This window comes from Xenopus laevis, chromosome 4L (assembly GCF_017654675.1).
Source record: "Xenopus laevis strain J_2021 chromosome 4L, Xenopus_laevis_v10.1, whole genome shotgun sequence".
Classification (NCBI taxonomy): Eukaryota; Metazoa; Chordata; class Amphibia; order Anura; family Pipidae; genus Xenopus; species Xenopus laevis.
Genome location: NC_054377.1, coordinates 21,887,263 through 21,908,600, shown reverse-complemented (window position 1 = coordinate 21,908,600; position 21,338 = coordinate 21,887,263). Strand labels below are relative to the sequence as shown.

At 37.8% G+C, this 21,338-nt stretch overlaps 1 protein-coding gene across 1 annotated transcript in view; it reads left to right on the top strand.

The window, feature by feature from the left end:
• LOC108713851 (mucin-5B) overlaps positions 1-21,338 on the top strand; it is a 57,991-nt gene that overhangs the window by 19,834 nt on the left and 16,819 nt on the right. Inside the window, exons 10-22 of the mRNA XM_018257523.2 lie at positions 157-226; positions 2,640-2,777; positions 4,708-4,872; positions 5,793-5,887; positions 7,046-7,172; positions 8,272-8,524; positions 10,626-10,678; positions 13,595-13,695; positions 16,070-16,221; positions 16,404-16,542; positions 18,324-18,434; positions 19,172-19,351; positions 20,485-20,721. Of these exons, the coding sequence (XP_018113012.1) occupies positions 157-226; positions 2,640-2,777; positions 4,708-4,872; positions 5,793-5,887; positions 7,046-7,172; positions 8,272-8,524; positions 10,626-10,678; positions 13,595-13,695; positions 16,070-16,221; positions 16,404-16,542; positions 18,324-18,434; positions 19,172-19,351; positions 20,485-20,721 (1,821 nt within the window). The remainder of the gene's footprint in view (positions 1-156; positions 227-2,639; positions 2,778-4,707; positions 4,873-5,792; positions 5,888-7,045; positions 7,173-8,271; positions 8,525-10,625; positions 10,679-13,594; positions 13,696-16,069; positions 16,222-16,403; positions 16,543-18,323; positions 18,435-19,171; positions 19,352-20,484; positions 20,722-21,338) is intronic.

The window sequence follows — 21,338 nt, the reverse complement described above, 5'->3', positions numbered from 1 at the left end:
TTTGATGTCTTTTTAATTTACAAGGCTGTGTGTTCAGTTTGGATGTACTATTAAAATGACTTTCAGAATTTTACATCTGAATGCCAAAATATGTCAAATTAGTCAACAAGTTTGATGGATGGTAATTCTATTTCCTATATCTTTCCTGTTTTTCAGAATATAAAAATTTGCTATTGTGGCAATGTATACATCAACAATTTTGTAACTCTGCTGCCCAAGTATAAAGGTTTGCCATGTTTTTATTTATTCCTTTGTTGTTGTTGTGTATCATGGAAATGCTGAGAAGAGCCTGAAAAATGTTGTAAGATAAATTCATGCTTCACGTATGCATGTGAAGTATAGTTGCTACACAATTATTAACTCAATTGGAAAGAGGTTAAAAAGAAATAGAACCAAAAATATCAAAAAGTTTTCAGTACTGAGTGAGAAAGACTAATTTGTTACATATGGTTTTGTTACTTCATTAGAATTAATTAGTAAGACAAAGGTGTGATAAGACCCTGTAAACATGCACACTTGCAATACTAGATATATGTGCCAAAATCCTTCTAATGTCTTTATCCCATATTTGATATACCAACACAGCACTCTGCATATTTCACCCATCATCGGTCATTATGACATCTCCCTTTGTACCTGGCACATTACCAGACATGGAATAAAGACATTAGAGGGGATATTTGTGTTGATTGACCTTTTGTTATTGGTTTTGCACTTTTGAGATACATTTTATTGATTTGTTATTCTCCTGTAGTTATTTGTGTGTTAGATGAATAATAAAAATTATATATTTGTGATATTTATTATTGGAAGTGTGAATGTAGCCAAGGTTTTTGCTTACTTTGTAGGTAAGATGTAAATAACCAGATTTGTATAAGAAAAAGAGTGAAGATAACCAGCATTAAAGTGTAGAATCATCACCGATTACTGGATAGCACTGAAACCCAATAACCTTGGGGGGGCACATTTACTTAGCTCGAGTGAAGGAATAGAAGAAAAAAACTTCGAATTGCGAATGTTTTTTTTGGCTACTTCGACCATTGAATTGGCTACTTCGACCTTCGACTACGACTTCGACTACGACTTCGACTACGACTTCGACTTCGAATCAAACAATTCGAACTAAAAATCATTCGACCATTCGATAGTCGAAGTACTGTCTCTTTAAAAAAAACTTCGACCAAGTACTTTGCCACCTAAAACCTGCCGAACATGAATGTTAGCCTATGGGGAAGGTCCCCATAGGCTTCCTAACAATTTTCTGATCGAAGGAAAATCGTTCGATCGATGGATTAAAATACTTCGTTCTATCTAACGATTTTTCCTTCGATCATACGATCGTAGGAAATGCGGTAAATCCTTCGACTTCGATATTCGATTATAATTATAATTAACCCTCGATATTCTACCCTAAGTAAATGTGCCCCTAAATGTTTACATTAATCTCCTATGCAACTAAGTCACCATACTTCTTTTTATATTTTAATTCAAAAAGGGTCAAACTGTAGTTATTTCAAAGCTAACATTTATTTATAAATAACAGTGTAATATAATTATAATTATTCCATGGATTAATTAATTGTATGTGGCACTGGAAGTGTATAAACCACCTCGCTTTCAGTGAGTTTATGTGCGATCTAGATAATTCTGGAACCAGGGCAAGGAACTCTATTTGTGCAGCCTAGGCAGGTATACAGGAACCCTGTAGGGAATGGGGTCTCTTGGGAAGCCACCGAGAATTTTAGCAAATTGGAGGGGGGTCCAAACACAACTAATATATCAAATCGTAACAGTTTCGAGGCCCAGCTTACAAACACTGCAAAAAAATTTAAATATAAAACAACTGAAAACAAAACATTATTTGTGGTCTATTATTTAGAAGCAGTATATTTTGAGAAAGTTACATAAAGCCCCAAAAACAATGGACCACAAACAGGACCTTGGACCAAAAAAGTAAGAAAAACTACTTTAGATACATTATCCAGTAGAATTAAGTCATAGGCCTTGTTTATCAAAGTCCGATTTTTTTTTAATCAAAAAAGTCCGACCAAACTAGAATCCACAATTGGATTTTATTTATTAATAAAAAATCACAATTTAATCAGATTGGGGACAAACACAAAAAAATCTAGCGAAAATCTTAATAGTATGATTTGTTTTCCGAGTTTTTTTCCGTCTATTCCCCCGATTTTTGCCTGCAAAGTAGTCTGATTTTCGGTCTAATTCCAGCGCAGACCACAGAAACTTCCAAATATGATAGGGACCTCTCTTATTGACTTATATACAAACATGGTAGGATTCAGAGTTTTTCCATCCTCGGGTATAATAAAGCTTGGAAAAAAATAACACCCTTGGAGTTATTCTTGAAATCATTTAACCACTCATCCAAGTGACTTCTTCAGTTCTTCATAGACATATTGCTTTAGATATATTAGTTCTAACCAGAATTACTAAATTGTATTTCTAGCACTTGATTCACATTAGAGGGCTCAAAATAATACTGACTCATTTGTATTATGTGTCCAGAGCTAACAATCTAGAATAATGTGTATTCTTTGTGATTGTGCCAGTTGTATCACAATATCACATTTTTATACTTCATTTTATTTATTTATTATTTCATTTTTTATTTCCTGTAGATGGCGTCATTCTCTATAGGCCTACTTCTGATGTTGTCAACGTGATTTCGCCATTTGGCATGACTGTTCAGGTCAACATTAAGCCTGTATTTCACCTCTCCATTAGTGTTGAGCACACATTTAAAAATAAAATGACAGGTAAATGAATCAATTGGTAAAACGTTTTACCTTTGCAGTTGATTCTTAAATACTGTAAATGTAGTTAAAGCAGAGGCAGATGCTGACAATTCAGATTGAGGGCAGAGCCAGCAATAAGTTAACTGTATAGATGTTTAAACCTCCCAAGATGTTTCCTTGACTAGGGCATTCTCAATGTGCAGGCTTTATAAAAGAGTAGACTCTACCAAGGCCAATCCTTTTCATCAATAGGAAAAAGATGGACCACCAGGTTGGGATGTAAAGGAGCACAACCTTTTTGTAACATGTAGCGAAACTGTTACCAGCAAGTATTTTCATATAGTATTAATATTATAAAACAGTTTTAAAATACAATCTTTATCTCTGCTTATGACAGACCCCGAGTGGCCCTCTTAAAGTAGCTAACAATTTCAGATACCATGGAATCCCCAACACAAGGCCCTAGCTCTATTCTCCAACTTAACCTTCAACCACTTCATTGTAAGCTAAAAGAAACACTTAGTCCGGGGGTCCCCAACCTTTTTTTTATCTGTGAGCCACATTCAAATGTAAAAAGAGAGCAACACAAACAGCAAAAAGTTCTTGGGATGCCAAATAAAGGCTATTTGGTAGCCTCTATGTGGACTAGCAGAATACAGAAGGATCTGTTTCGCAGTACAGCTGGTTCTTGTCCAACCAAAACTTGCTTCAAGCAAAGAATTGAAAAAAAAGGTTGATAAGCAACATGTTGCTCACAAGCCACTGATTGGTGAACACTGACTTAAACACTGCGGCAAACTACCTCTTATAATAATTGGCAGAATAAATATATGTAAGATAATTTATCTGCCAAAATTTTTAGTATATACTAAGCAACAACCCTTGCCACATCCACAAGAAAACCCTGCAAGGCATAGACCACACACAGTCTCAATTTCTTTGGGGAAATAAGATCCTATTCTCTCTAGGGCTACTCTCAACAACCCCCGGGACTAGTAAGTATTAGTGTTACCCAGTTATGAAATGTGCTAAGTGTATTTTGCCTCTCAAAGCTCTCACAAAGCAAACTGGATGGTATTTGACACACAAAATCCAACCTCCCTTTAGAAGCCCTATGCTTCACCTCAACTGAAAACCTACACATTGCCTTTTAAACTCAGAAAGATATTAGCCGTCTTAGACCTCACAAAGAGGGCATGGAACACTATGGCACTCCTAACTAACAAGAAAGAGTTGCTGTGGTCTGACATGCATGTTGTGGAGCAACAGTAACTTCTCACACTTTGCTGCATTCCTGGAAGTTAGAAGTGAAATGAATGTATCATCTCTTTGTGGATAGTGTGCTACATACACCACATCACCTTAGGCTGATGCACTCCCTGCCTGACCTGTCAGAGTTTAGATACACAAAGATTAGACTCCTCTGTCCTAGTTTTTGAACACCTCACCACAAATCCAGCACACAGACCTTGAACACTGTACCCTTAACTCAACTCAAAACATATCTCAACCACCCATAAACTCTTCAATTCAGAAAGACCATAGCCTAGGATGAAGTACAAGTCCAGTCCAGTCCAATGGATCTCGAATAGACAAACTGTAGCAACCTTTAATAAGCTTTAGAGGCAAGTTAATACAATTTAAAATCATTCTCTAAACTTATCTTAAACCCCAAAAATGGAGGGTTGGAACGTTTTTCCCTGCTATCTTGCCCATTGGAGTGACAGCTGGAAAAATGTAAAGTGGCCATAATGAGACAATCCTTTCTTGCAGTTTTGTAAGTGCCACATTAATATCAATTGTATATAAATACATAACATTAAAAGACTCGGATTTCATATTATATATACATAACAATAAAGAGATTTGTTGAAGTAAAGCCAGGGCACCTGCATAAAAATAGTTATACATGTGTAATACTGGATTTCTCAATCAAAATCACATACTTCAGGAATCTGCGGGAACTTTAATGGAGCCCAGGCTGATGACATGAAAACGCTGAGTGGTGTTTTGGAGACATCTGCTTCATCCTTCAGCAACTCGTGGAAATCACAAGCTCTGTGCTCTGATGCGGCTGACAACTTTAATAACCCCTGCACCAACAGCATCGACAGAGGTACAGTTGTCCTTAGAACATATAACTACCATTGTAATACCCATGATACTTAATGACATGGAATATTTAGAGTTCAACTCTTCTGTAGCCAAGAGTCCATTCCCATTATGCCTTACATGCTCGGTGGGAAACAGTCCTGTAAAGAAGCACCCAAGGCATTATGGGAAATAGAGCCTTTCTGAAGTCAGGAGAAGCGGTACAAGGAATTAAAAGGGATAGGAAATTACTGCTTTCAATAGCAATAAACATTCACAAGAAACCATTATACATTTTTAATTAATTAATTAATTGGAAAATTCCTCCGAATTACATATTCTTTCATCTTAAATTCATTTTTTTGCTGTGGCTTTCCCCTATAATGAGAAACATAGGGTTTTCCTAAGTTCTAAGACTGCATCCATGTTTAACAGGAGAGGTGTGCAATTAAGTGGCAATTCACAAGTGGCAAGCTAATTGTTGGTTGGTGAGTTAGAGGTAGGGGGTGGAACAACTATGTGCTTTTCCCCACCCACTTCTCTTGGACAGAGTAAGCAGGTGTCTGTGCTCTGCACTATGATTAAGCTAAACGGGGTTGCTTGGGGTCTTGCTTTTGAGGTTCAGAAGTTTTTGGATGACTACATCACCAGTAGCATCGGACTAACCCCCCCCAGTCAACTTAAACTTAAACAGGGTTGTAGAATAATAATAAATAATGAGAAGAAGGTTTTGGGGAACAAGAAAGAAACAACAGAATTTTACCACAAGGCAGAAGAATTAGTTCGAAGAAGCCTTAAATATTTCTGGCTGAAAGTACAATTCCAATTAAAAAGTAAACTGTTTCTGGGATTTTTATCAGAACTTTCTTCACTGGAAATGTTTTATTTGATTTTAAATTTTAAAAATGATCTTGAAATTAATATAATGTGTCTAACTTTCCACAGAACAATTTGGAAACCATTGGTGCACACTTCTAACAAACACCAATGACGTCTTTGCAGGATGCCATTCATATCTTGACCCCCATTCTTATTTTAAGGTAATAAATATGATGCTATTCATATCTTGACCCCTCGTTCTTATGTTTTTATTTTACTTTGTTTTATTTGTTTTTTTTCCAGTTTACAAAAACCAAAACACTTTTAGATTTTTACCATAACAACGGGAGTGAAAACAGTTAGTAGGGGGAATGAGAAACAGGGAAGTTACGAAAGTCCCAGGATAGAAAAGGAGGTAGAAAAAAAGAAACAAGGGAAGAAAAATAGAGGAAGTTGGAGATCCAAAAAGGATCGAAAGGGTCGAGTACCACAAAATAATAAAGATAACCAAGAAAGCTGAGTGTTAAGTAAGCTTAACACTGTTACCGACAGGTGAAATGGTGAAAAGTTTGCGAAATGCACTGAAGTCACTGGGCGTCAAAATAATTTTGTTGTGCATCAATTTAGACGCCTGCGACAATTCAAATGCATTATAGTCAATGAGTGTCCAAATAATTTTGACGCACGACAATTTTTATGTGCTCAACTATTCTGACGCGTGCTTAAATTTTTTTAGCACAGCTGATTTTTTGCCTGCAATTTTCGCCACCCGCCGAAAATTCTCCCACCACTAACTACCAAAATGAGGTGCTGGTAATTCCAGGGGTGCCACAGCAGGTTGCATCAATCAGTACCATAGATGTATCGGACACTAATGCTGTTTTTAACACAAGGGCCAAGCTAACGCAATCCCCACTCTGAAAAAGTTATCTACAAATTGCACCTGATTTGCAACATGCATGTGCAAGAGTTTTCTATTTGTTTCATCTAGTGATGGTGGGCAAATAAATTAGTCAGACATGGCTTTGTGGCAAATTTCCGAATTTCGCTGGCTGCAAATAAATTAGGAAAACTGTGGCGAAAAACTGTGGTCAAAATTATACGGGCGCCCATTGACTTTAATGTGTTTTGCGAATTTGTCACCCATCACTAGTTCCATCTTGTGCCATTGATGTGTGGCTGCAATTACCCTGGAAATCTAGGAAAGAACATTGCCGTGTGCATAAATAAAAATGGAAATTTGCATCTGAAATTTACACTCTGCACAATGAATTTTTTTTTAAAGTGTCCCTTACATTTTCAACCCCCTCCTTCTCATTTTTGAGCATCAGTTCCATCCTTAATTAATCTTTTCATTCCTTCAATTCCTTTACATTCAGCGCTGCATGTATGATGTGTGCAACTCTGACCATGCTGAGAATTCTCTGTGCATGTGGCTGTCTGTGTACGTCTCAGATTGTAAACACAGAGGAGTAAACCTAGAGGGATGGAGAAAGAAAGTCTGCGGTAATGAAAATCACCTTTATATTATGGATGGGGAATAATAAGCAAAAAGCTTCTCATACTTTCCATGTGGTGAAGCTGACTAAAGAGTGGACAGGGTGTTAGACAAATTTCAACATGTATCATTGTAACTGTACATGACCAGGGTCATTTTGGACCATACAAATTTAAATTTATAGCTTGTTTAATGATTTACATTGCCAATTAAAGGAACTGAATTTGCAGAATAGTACTATAAGCATATTTCTCCGTTATTCGGGAACCCATTATCCAGAAAGCTCAGAATTATGGGAAGATCATCTCCCATTGATTCCATTTTAATCAAATCATTTTGGAAAACTATAAAAAAATATATAACTTTTAAAAAATATCTTTTTCTATTTACAGGTATAGGATCCGTTATCTGGGAAACCAGTTATCCAGAAAGCTTGGAATTACCAAAGGCAGTCTCCCACAGATTCCATTTTATCCAAATAATCCAAATTTTAAAAAATGATTCAATTTAGCTACCGGTATTGGCTCCATTAATTGGAAACACATCCAGAAAGCTACAAATTACAGAAATGCTGTCTCCCATAGATTCCATTTTATTCAAATTATCCAATTTTTTTACCTCTGTAATATTAAAACAGTACCTTGTACTTGATCCAAACTAAGATATAATTAATCCTTAATGGAAGCAAAACCAGCCTACTGGGTTTATTTAATGTTTACATGATTTTCTAGTTGACTTAAGGTATGAAGATCTAAATTACAGAAAGATCCTTTATCTGGAAAGCACCAGGTCCCAAGCATTCTGGATAACAGTTCCCATAACTGCCTTTTACTTGATCCCAACTGAAATATAATTACTCCTTATTGGAAGCAAAATAACCCCATTGGGTTTATTTAATGTAATCAATTTGGAAGACTTAAAGTATGGAGATTATGGCAAATTATGGCAAGATCCCTTACCCGGAAAACCGTTCCGAGCATTCTGGATAACAGGCCCCATACCTGTAATTATATTACGGCTAATAGTATATCTGTGATATTGAGTCTTACCCATTATTATTTGTACTTTGATACTAAAATTGCTGATAATGCAGTAGATCTCTTACAGATCCTAAGGAGACTTGTCCTGAGACCATGGTGTTCAGCTATAACCCAAAGCCCTGTAACTTTACTTGTGCCTCTTTGTCTGAGCCTGACCCTTTGTGCAAAGTCACCCATATTCCAGTAGAGGGTTGCACATGCCCAGAGGGAACCTTTCTGACACCGAATGAGAAGTGCGTGACTCCTAACAAATGTCCCTGCAATTACAAAGGTCGTGGTGTACCCCCTGATGAAGCTATTAAAGTGGATGAAATCCTATGGTACGTTTCCATGGTTTGTTGAGAAAACTAGAGACAGCTGATAGAATGGGATGTTATAGATAAACATGTGCAACCAGCATTGAGTAATACAGGCATAGAAATCAATTTTTTAGATGTCTATCACTTGTCTGGTTTTGACCTGGACAGCCCAATTTTTGGGAGGGCTGTCCTGATCAAAACTGCCTGCCCGGTTTTCCTAATTTCGAAAACCAGGCAGGATTCCCTAAGATTGATGCAGCGATCAACCAATCGCCACGTAATAGCTCCGCCCAGAGGGACAGTCCCTCTTTTGACAACTCAACCCGCAGTCCCTCATTTGTACTGGAAAGTCCAGTTTTTCTCTGCACTGAACAGCCAGAAAAAGAAACAATGTTTCTAACTTAATTGGCTTTTGGCAGAGAGCCCAGAACAGCCACCAGGTGCACTTGGAAACTTTTCAGATAAGCAAATAAGTAATTGTAGCAATATTAGATAACAGGTCCCTTGGGAAAAGTCTCACATCTTAAGGCAATTCACCTTCATTAGCAAAACTGTAATAACTAAAAATAAATCACAGAAATGTGTTCAAACTTTCATAATCTACCAAATTATGTAAAATGAACATGATAATTGGGGGGTGTGGCCACAAAAATGAGTGTTGTCAATAAAAATGTTGCCACGCTAAGCGTGCCAACTTTTTTGTACTTCTTTATGTTTCCAAAATATTGGGAGGTATGCTGACCCACCAGCATGACATTGCCACCCCACCCACAATGTCATCGCCCCACCCCCACAATCTCATTGGCCCACCCCCCACATCCAAGTTTTCCCAGTGGGGAAAGGTGGCAACTAGGGTTGCCACCTTTTCTACACTTGGAATCCTGGCAGAGGGCGGTACCTGTGATGCCAGAGGTGGGGCTGATGATGTGAAGGGGCGGGTGAGTGAGTTGAATGGGCGGGTCTGTGACGCTAAGGAGTTTTCAGACTGGTGTGAAGCAGGTGTAAAATCCTGTCTGTCCGGTTCAAAACCAGACAGGTGACAACCCTTGTGGCAACCCTACTATGATATCATATAAAATAGTACAAATGCTTGCAGATAGATGATGATGATTTTTGTTCGCCAGCGAAAATTCGTGGCGGAATAGTTCAATGTTGGCGTCCAAATATTTTTGACAACTGTGACAATTCTAGGCGCCCTTTGACTTTAATGGGCGTCAGAATTGTCGCCGACGTCGGAATTGTCGCAGGTGTCAAAAATATTTGGACGCTGACTTCAAAATTCACATTTCACAATTTTTTGCCGTTTCGTGAATTTCGCGGGAAATTTGCGAATTTCTCGGAGAAGTGAAACAGGAGAAATTGCCCATCACTAATTACCAGCAGAACAGGATGACAATATCTCTTTTACATGTAACAGCGCCGTCTAGTAATCTTACATTAAGAGGCACATTTACTTAGCTCGAGTGAAGGAATAGAATAAAAAATACTTTGAATTTTGAAGTATTTTTTTGGCTACTTCGACCATCGCATTGGCTACTTCGGCCTCCGACTACGACTTTGAATCGAACGATTCAAACTAAAAATCGTTCGACTATTCGACCATTCTATAGTAGAAGTACTGTCTCTTTAAAAAAAACTTCGACCACCTACTTCGCCACCTAAAACCTACCGAGCATCAATGTTAGCCTATGAGGAAAATCATTCGATCGATGGATTAAAATCCTTCGAATCGCTCGATTCAAAGGATTTAATCGAACAAACGATTTTTCCTTCGATCGTACGAACGAAGGAAATGCGGTAAATCCTTCGACTCCGAATATCGAAGTCAAAGGATTTTACTTCGACGGTCGAATATCGAAGGTTAATTAACCCTTGATATTCGACCCATAGTAAATGTTACCCTAACTGTCAATACATAGATATACAGACAGACAGACACATAGAAGAAAGATACTAACTTAGTATTATTTGCTGTATTACACTCAATATCAACCTTTCTGTTAGTTTTGTTGTGTTGAATAATCCTTATTTTAAGCAACAAACAAGTGTATTTATCAGTATAAGTAATAATGTCTGTTCCGTGATGCACTCTCACATAACAACATTGTTATTTCTTTTATAGCAAATGCGTACTGGGGAAACTTCACTGTCCTACACCTTTTGGTCTCACAGCCGGTATGTGGAAACTGAAAAAATTATTTTGTTCCAAATGGCATTGTATTATCACTCTGGGACCTTCAATACAGCTTTTCATAAACACATTTTCTCTTGCATTTCACTAGCTCAAAGGCCTTAAAGTGATACTGACACTAAAAAGAATTATTAAATGTAGAAATATAAATATAATATGTTTAAAATGTATATTAAAAGTTAGCTGTAGGCAGTGCTTGAATTGGAGTGAAAAAAAGTGGAGTGATGCTCTGTATGGTGAGCGTAGCGCGGTTTGCTAAAATAAGCCCCTCCCATAACCAAAAGCCACACCCATTGTTATAAAAAGAGTCACACAGCAATAGTTTATTCGCCAGACGCGAATTTGCGGACAATTTCCGCGTTTCGCCGCCGGCGAATAAATTCAAGAATTTGCCGTGAAAATTCGGCCAGTGATGATTAACGGATGCCCATTGACTATAATGGGCGCCGGCGTCAGAATCGGTGTTTCACAAATTTTTCACAAATTTCGCAAGAAATAGTGCTTTTATACAGGTCATGGAACACAGAGGTGACTTTTAATATTCTCATAATTTACAACAGGGGGAAAATGATTTATTATAATACACAAATTTTAGTGAGTCATGTGACAGAAATTACATCACTAAACACTGCTTATAACTGATCAAATTATTAAAGGGGTGGTTCACCTTCAAGTTCATTTTTTGTATTTTATAGAATGGATAATTCTAAGCAACTTTTCAATTGGTCTTCATTGTTTATTTTGTATCGTTTTTTTTTAATAATTGGCCTTCTTCTGGCTTTTTCAAGCCTTCAAATGTGGACCCCATCTAAAACAAATGCTCTGTAAGGCTACATATTTATTGTCATTGCTACTTGTTATTATTAATCTTTTAGTTAAGCCCCCTCCTCTTCATATTGCAGACTCTTATTCAAATAAATGCATTGTTTCTAGGGTAATATGGACCCTAGCAATGAGATCTAGAGAGCTTCTGAATAAAAAGCCAAATAACTCAAAAACCACAAATAATAAAAAAAATAAAAGCCAATGGCAAATTGTCTCAGAATATCACTCTCTACATCATACTAAAAGTGAATTCAAAGGTGAGCAACCTCTTTATGCATCCGCCATAGATCATGTACCGGGGAAAACGTACCCACAATCTGCTACTGCCTGGAAAAAAACTAAACGATAGAACGTTTGTGCCAAATCTTGCACTAGGGTATTTAATGTGGAGTTCTAACGCTGTTTGGTATCTTGATAAAGGTTTTCCTTAGGGCAAAAGGGGGGGGGGTCCTGGGCCACACCCGTCCCACGGGCCGCCAGTTGGACAGCCCTGCAATATTTTATTGCAATATTTCAATGCTGTCCAACTTTTATTCCAATATTTTATTCTAATATGTTATTGCAATATTTCAGTGCTGACCAACTTTTATTGTAATATTTTATTGCAATATTTTATTGTAATATTTTATTGCAATAAAATATTGCAATAAAATATTGCAATAAAATATTGCAATAAAATATTGCAATAAAATATTGCAATAAAATATTGCAATATTTTATTCCAATAGATAAATGTTTGTGATTCAGACCAAAATGTTTATATTAGTTTTTGCAATTTTTTGAAGACCTGAGTGCTCTGACTATACTTTAATATACAGGTATGGGACCTGTTATCCAGAATACTCAGGACCTGGGTTTTTCCGGATAATGAATCTTTCTGTAATTTAAATCTTCATACTTCAAGTCTACTAGAAAATCATGTAAACATTAAATAAACCCAACAGGCTGGTTTTGCTTCCACTAAGGATTAATTATGGGGCCGATTCATCAAGGGTCGAATATCGAGGGTTAATTAACCCTCGATATTCGACTAGGAATTGAAATCCTTCGACTTCGAATATCGAAGTCGAAGGATTTAGCGCAAATTCTGCGATCATACGATCGAAGGATTATTCCTTCGATCGAACGATTAAATCCTTCGAATCGAACGATTCCAAGGATTTAAATCCAACGATCGAAGGAATATCCTTCGATCAAAAAAACTTAGGAAAGCTTATGGGGACCTTCCCCATAGGCTAACATTGACTTCGGTAGCTTTTAGCTGCCAAACTAGGGGGTCGAATTTTTTTTTAAAGAGACAGTACTTCGACTATCGAATGGTCGAATAGTCGAACGATTTTTACTTCGAATCCTTCGATAGTCGTAGTCGATGGTCGAAGTAGCCCAAAAAAACTTCGAAATTCAAAGCTTTTTACCTTCGAATCCTTCACTCGAAGTTAATGAATCGGCCCCTAAATCTTAGTTGGGATCAAGTACAAGCTACTGTTTTATTATTACAGAGAAAAAGGAAATCATTTTGAAAAATTTGGATAAAATAGAGCCTAAGGGAGACAGCCTTTCTGTAATTTGGAGCTTTCTGGATAATGGGTTTTTGGATAACGGATCCCGTAACTGTACATATATTATATGGCACATTGATCAATGGCATTGGTTAATAGTTTAAAGAAAAAGAAAAGTACCCCACTTAAATCAAGTTATTGTAGGTCACTTAAAAATTACTATTATTCTATCTTTACCAACACATATAAAAGTTGAGAATTATATATGTGTTGGTAAAGATAGAATAATAGTAATTTTTAAGTGACCTATTATAACTATTATATACTTTTCTTTTTCTTTAAACTGTTACCCTTGTTATACTGCCTACGGTGCGACCTCTGCTGGAATCAAGAGGATAAAATGAGTAAGAGTTAATCAAGGGTATCCCTGTTCTTTTCCTAAAATAACTATGGTAATAGTTGCCATGTCGTCCACACACATACACACATACATGTACACACACACGTTATTATTGTAACAAAGCATCCATTATTTTACATTGGACTAATTTTCACTATTTGTTGTTACTTTTGCAGTGTGCGCCAAACCAATGTATTATTTTGACTGCGAAACAGCTGACCCAAATGCAGTCGGATCAGAGTGTCAGAAAAGTTGTAAGACACAGGACATGCAGTGTGTAAGGCAAACATTTCAGATCCATTCACCCTCAGAAATCAGTGGTAAATCCAACGTATGAATGTCATTCTCAGAAGCAGCATTCCCAAAGGCACATAGTAAATAAGTATAGCTTCACGTATCTCTATTCCATGCCGTATTTGTGAGGGCAGTGGAAGCATATAGCCTCAGAGGGGATTCAGAATCTCTGTTCTTTACATATTATTCCTTCATTGACAAAATGCAAATAGTCGAACCCTCAAACTGCTAATTTGGATGGTTGTTCAAGGAACTGACCCATGCATCTGTGTTTTAGAATTAGTAGAGTCACATGACCGTACTAGGTGAAATTTTAAGAAATATTAGGAGGTATGGCAGTGTAAGGCTGGAAGTACACGATGCGTCTTCATCAGATCCGACGCAATGAGAAGAAACGGATGCGATGAGATGGATGCGACTAAAAAAAGGTACGTAATAGAAATGGCAGACCTTGTCACTGCATGCATCTGACACGACATGACTGTCAGATGAAGATGCAACGTGCAACGTTCACATCCGACAGTCGTGTTGTGACGGATGCATGCAGCGACAATTTCTATTACTTACCTTATTTTCATCGCATCCGTCTTGTCGCATCCGTCTCGTCGCATCAGTTTCCTCTCATTGCGTCGGATCTGATGAAGACGCAGTTCCAGCCTAAAAGAGATATTGGTCAGTTATTTGACAGTACAGCAAAATCTTTTCCATTCCACCCAAACTTTGTCAAAGGTTCTTCTCATTCTTACAGTTGTACTAAAACTGAACATTAATCAGGACCCTCCCTACCCCTACCAGTTTTTATGGTTACCTAGACTTTGGGTCACATCTGGACCCAGTGGTCCCCTTAAATTATTAACTGATTGGGAAACTGGTGGAAAATACTAAAAATAATACATTTCGCTTGAATTTACTGAAGAAGGCATGCTGATTAAAAAAATATCTATTTTAGCAAGTTTTGGATTTAAGTCAGGTTTATGTGCAGGCCAGTTAAGTTATTTTAGTCCCATATCTTCAAACTAGTTATATATTGACCTTATTTGTGCATGGGGTCATTATCCCTAAACTGTTACCACAAAGTAGGAAGCATTAATTAAAAACTAATTCCAATCTCTAGAAGTAAGAAAGCAGCAAATCTATAGTTTTGTGGATTCAGCTGAATATTGAACCCAAATATTCAAATGTGAGGAAAATGTTAACAATCCTTCCAGTGACTTAACTATAGAGGACGCAGACCCCGCAGTTGCAGGGTGGCCCAGGGAACAGGAGGGCCCGGACTGTGGGGTCTGCTTCCTCTATAGCTAATTAGAAAACCACCTCCCCACCAGCCGCTCTCTTACCGAAGAGGAAGGAGACGCAAGTCGGGGCGGGCTGTGGGCAGAGTCAGGGCAGGCCATGGGTGGAGTGGGGCAGGATGTGGGCGAAGTTGGGGTGGGACGTAGATGGGAAGTAGGTGGGAGGATGGGGATAGCTACGCCACTGAATCCAGGGGCGTAACTATAGAGGAAGCAGACCCTGCGGTTGCAGGGGGCCCAGGAGTGTAGGGGGCCCAGTGAGACCCTAATTAATTAGCAATTTTAATATATCTTGGTAAAATAGGCCAACTTATAAATATTTTGGGGCCCTAAATTGAATTTGCTATGGGGCCCAGTAACAACTATTTACGCCACTGATTGAATCTATCAATTTAAAACAAAACATTTTACTTTCAGTTGTCCAGAGCCTTACAGTCTCATCATTTAAAGAATTCTAAGTCTGGTTAAACACTTTGGGGCAATTTTATTATTAGAAGGTTGGGTTCAGAATGATCTTTATCTAACTCATGTTTTCCATCCATTGTTTTTTTTTTTAAATTTTTTAAAAAAAATCCACAATGCTTTTTTTTTCACTTAAATAAAACAGTTGCAAGCTTTACATTTATTGAAAAATACCTGAGCATGGGTTTAAAAAATGATAACAAGGGAAAAAAAGCAGTTGATAGAGCAAAACATGAGAGAGAGAACAAACTGAATCTGTTGATTGGATTCAATGGATCCATAATTAGAAGGTGCAGTGTCAGACTGGGGGTCTAAGGGCCACACGAATCTGAGTCACCAGGGCTCACTGTTTTTTTCTCCCATTGTCCCGCCGGCTCAGTTTGACCGTGAGAATGTATGTCCATAAATGTTTGCCCTTATACTCCAAAAATGCTTCTTGACCTGAACTTGTCCCATTGAATTCAGTCTAAATGCCAGGCCTAAGGTTGGTCTAGAAATCTCCACCATCACTGTTATATATTATAGTACTGATAATAATAAGATTATATGTTTCAAAGCTACAGTATGTTAAATCAAACATTGGGCTTTCGTCTTTCTTTCCAGTACAGCAAGGAATGTGTACCAGGATGTGTCTGTCCTAGTGGTTTAGTTTGGGATGACAAAGGCAACTGTATTTTACCAAGCCAATGCCCCTGTGTATATGAAGGAAAATTCTACGAGACAGGAGAGAGCATTGATATACCCTGCAACACATGGTAGGCAACTGATGGCTACTAATAAGAACACTGCATATAAACAGCTTTGATTGCTAAATGAAATTACTGTATGCAGTGATATAAACATTCATAAATAAAATAAATTAGGAAACCTTGTTTTTTTATTGCTACTGCCTTTATATTGAATGTTTCTTATGTTTGGCTTTCTTTTTACCCACTAGCACATGCAAGAACAGAACCTGGCATTGCACGGAAAACCCCTGCCCCCAAACTTGCACAGTATATGGGAATGGTCACTACTCCACCTTTGATGGATCCCGATTTGACTTCAGTGGGGAATGTGATTATATCTTAGCCCAGGTGAACCCTTTCTAAACTAGTTATTTGAAAGGAAATATATTCCTATATTTAAAAGGAAACATTGCTTTCTCTTCATATATTAAAAGGGCGCTATATCCTAAAATGTCTCTGCTGAAGTTTTACTCTTTATAAATGTAACAACATATTTAACAGCACATTAGAGAGAATATACATCATTCCCTGTCCTGGTGGAGATTACAGTCTAAGGATCCTATCTATGGTCAATTTTATCTGTAAAATAACCTGCCTGTATATTTTTGTAGGAAAGTTCCACAAGCACAGGCAGAATATATACATTTCTTGCAGATAAGACCATGGGAGTTAGACCTCCAGCCTTAATCACCGCACAACCATGCTACCTGAATTAACCTTAATGCAGGGGGCAGAGATTCTATCCCATATCTAAAGTGATCCAGGGCATCTTTGTACTACCTGCCATATCCATTCTGCTCTTTCTCCATCCCCTGCCATACTTCCTGCTCCACTGCTTTGGGTAACAATTAAATGCATTTAAATGCAGCAGATAAGTTAAGTTTTGACTGCAAATTACTCCCTTTTAAATGTGGGAGACTGACCTGTGCAGGAAACTGGGTGAGAGAAACTTAAATGTGGGAGACTGCTGAAAAATAGTGATAGGCGAATAAATTCGCCAGGTGAAAAATTCGATGTGTTGAAAAAATTTGGACGCACATCAGGATTATTCGGATGCCCATTTGGCCAAAATAGGTGCGCGTATTACAATAATAAAAAAATATTTTTATGCCCATTGCCTTCAAAGCGCTTTGCAAATTTTTCACCGAAACGAAACGGAACAAATTCGCCCATCACTACTGACAAATATGACTTGAAGGAGATATCTATTTGAACACATTTTTATGGTATTTCCCTGTACAGAAAACAGGAGGTCTTCCTGCTAATATACCCATTATTGGCCGCATCCAGCTGGCCATGCACCAAATGAATACATGAATATATATACACTCACTTCGGGGCAGATTTACTAAGCTCGAGTGAATTTTCGAAGTTAAAAAAGTTTGAATTTCGAAGTAATTTTCGGAGTACTTCGACCATCAAATAGGATACTACGACTTCAAATTTACTTTGACTTCGATTCGAAGTAAAAATTGTTCGCATATTCGACCATTCGATAATCTAAGTACTGTCTCTTTAAAAAAAACTTCGACTTTATACTTCGCCAAATTAAAGCTACCGAAGTGCAATGTTAGCCTGTGGGGACCTTCCACAGCAGTTTTCTAAGTTTTTTTTAATCGAATAGAAATCCTTCGATCCCTAAAAATTGTTTGAATCGTTCGATTCAAACTATTTAAGCGTTCGATTGTATGATTTTTATTCGATCATTGGACTGTTCAAATATGCTAAAAATCCTTCGACTTCGATATTCGAAGTCGAAGGATTTCAATTCGAGGGGTGAATTTCGAAGTTTTTTTAATTTGAAATTTGACTCTTAGTAAATCTGCCCCTATATGTGTCCAAATTTCCTTTTCCTTTTTTATGTTCCTTATGACCATGGGTTCAGGTTCACTGTATATCAAGTTGGGCCAGAATGTAGGTGGCCAAATCAAGCAAAACTCTCATTTATTGACCAGAGAGGCGTTAATTCTAGTCCCGTAGTTCAATTTCACCTTACTACAAAAACCAAGCAATGCTTACAGAATCAGAAACACTTGCAGGGCAACTGGTTTATGGATAAGGGATCCTATACCAGTAATTACATATGTACCTTGATGCTTTTGTGTTTTATTATTTTTCTGTTTCCAAAGGACTTTTGCCCTGGCAATACAAATGATGGGAGCTTCCGAATCATCATTGAAAATATTGTATGCGGAGAGGCTGAATCCATCTGCTCTCTTGGCATCAAGATCATCTTAGGGGTGAGAGTTCTACTCTGTTTGTTCAATATATAAGTAGTATATACTATAGTTTAGTGCAAAGTAGGGTTTCCACCTTTTCCCCCAATGGAGACCAGGCAGGGGGTGGGCGGTCATTTTGAGGGGTGGAGCTGTGATGGTGAAGGGTGAAGCCATTATGTAGAGGGGCGGGCCGTGACATTGAGGGGCAGGTCTATGACGCGGCATTGGCCGATCACTGTGTCAGTCATGGAGAATCCTGCCCAGTTTTCCTTATTTGGAAAACCGGCCAGGAAGTTTTTACCCAGGCAGCCCTTCTATATATTGGGCTGTCCAGGTCAAAACCGGACAGGTGGCGACCTAGTGCAAAGCAAATACCCCTTTAAATAAATTGAATAAAGACCAGAAAATACCTTTTCCTAACATTAAACCACCATTAAGACCAATTGCAATTTATCTGGGAGTTGGTTCAAAGGGCAAAGGACCAAAATAATCATTGAATGTCAACACAAAAGTACCTCATCATAAGTCCATCAAATTGAATCTTCTGTTTACGATTATTACATAATTTGGGAAATGTTTGCCATGGTCTAGTGACCCACAGTAACCAAAAATACATGTGTCACAACTAATAGGGGGTTTTGTGGTAACTATGGAAATGTCTGCTCCGGTTAAGGTTCTTCGTTGAATTTCATGTGCTACTTCAAAGCCCCTGCTGCAATTTCTTAACATTACACTAATCCTATATTTTATTCATGCAGAATACAACCCTTGAACTCTTTGAAGGTCGGGTGGAAGAGTCTATCAGAGAGTCTAACAACAGCAATTTCTATACAATAGATATAGTTGGACTTTTCATTGTGCTGAATACCACTCATGGTCTCACCTTCATGTGGGACCAGAAAACCACAGCTATTGTCCAACTTTCACAGTCATTCAAGGTAAGAAAATAAAGGAAAATATATTAATTTTTAGACACCATTCCAATAACCCCTGAAATTTGCTCTCACATCACTTTACTGACTCATATCTATATCCTCTTATATAGGAACACCTTCTCAAACTGAACCTGACCTATTTTCTTTAAATCTGGTCTTACTGTCCCTTTAGTGATTACTGTTGATGGCATCCCTGCAGATTCAGCACACTTCCTTGGGGTAATCAGTGACTCGTCCAATTCTTTCTCTAGTCAAAAAGTTCACAATATAGTAAAGCTCTTTTTCTTGCTCAAGCAAATACTAAAGCACTTATCCATACTATTATCCTGTTCATCCTAGACTACACCAACTTTCTACTGAAAGGCTTCTCATTGCTCCATAGTAGTCAGTGCCCCAATAATACAGTATGATTCCTATAGGCCTCTACAACTGCAATCAACAATGTGATTATTATGGGGTCTGTATACCCAGGGCCTAACCTTGCCTTATATCATTAGAGATATTCATCCTTCTCTAAAAGCATAGGAGGAGAATCACTGACCTGAAAAATTCAGAGTAAGCCCATCTACTAGTAAAAACGATGTATTTTAAATAGGTTTCAAATTGCTTCTCTGACCTGCAGTGGCTTTGTAAATAAATCCTACCTCATTTTGCAAATAAACATTCATGCCAAGATTTTGATAAATGTAGAACTTGGGATCTCACATTTTGGGGGTTATTTACTAAACTCAGATTGCAAATATCCCGAAAAATTTGTGATATTTTTTTTAAATAAAATCTGACTTTTTCTGAATTTATTAAGCTCCGAGGATGGAAAAATCCAAATCAGAAAATCCAGCATCTCAGACCTGTCGAGCTTGCATATAAGTCAATAGGAGATGTCCCAATGATTTTTTGATGTGCACTGGGTTTCATGCAATACCCCGAATTTTTGGGCAAAAATCATAAGAAATCAGAGTTTTCAGGTGAAATCTGAAAAAATCGGATTTTTTCCCGCAAAGCAAACTTTAGGGAAAATTTAATAATAAGCGTAAAAAAAAGGGCGGATTTGATCGGGGTCTGCAGCAGAAAATGTTGAGATAAAATCGGACTTTGATAAATAACCCCCTTTGTGTTGTTACTATTTTTCTTCCCAGGGACACGTTTGTGGACTCTGTGGGAACTTTGATGGCCTCTCAGTTAATGACTTTACTTCTTCGTGGCAGTCTTTGGAGGAGAATGAAAAAGTGTTTGCAGACAGCTGGAAAGTGACTCTGAGTTGTAACAGTGCCGTACGGGAAAATAATTGTTTCACCAACCCCTTTAGGTTCCCCTGGGCTCAAAAACACTGCAGCATCATTAAAAGTGAAGTCTTTGCTTCCTGTCATGCAAAGGTAATGCAACCTTTCCGCTTTTTATGGACTGAGCTACAAACAGAAACAATATCACACATTTTTATTTGGTAGAAATATGCAGATAGGTGTTTTCAGTACAATATTAGTGCGGCTTGCAGGGGAAATTCTTCCAAAATTCAGATGCAACCAAAGGTAGGGTTTACAAGCTGATCATCGGGAAGGTGCTCAGTTTACATAAACTTTGCCCTTCAGATAAGCTGGCACAAAGCTTTATATGTATTTTATTATTTTAATGCCCCCTTTATTTGTGGAAAGGGGTGAAGAGATGACTTTGGTTGTTTTAGCGCCCCCACCCAAAAAAAGGTCTGCGATAAAATACACTGTTACGGGCACATTCACTAACCTCTGTAAATTTGCCAGCGACGGCTTCGCTCACAGCGCAACACTTCACCGGGTGTAGATTCGCCAGGACAATGATAATTCACTAAAATCTGAAGTTGCATCCAGAGCACCGAAGGCTGGTGAAGTTGCGCTAGTGTTACTGCACCAAGTGAAGCGAAGTTGCTCTAGCGCTGGCTAATTTGCATACAGTGGGAAGTTAAAGTTAAATGGACGTATATGTTGCAGCAAATTACATTACACAAGCCTGGGAAACC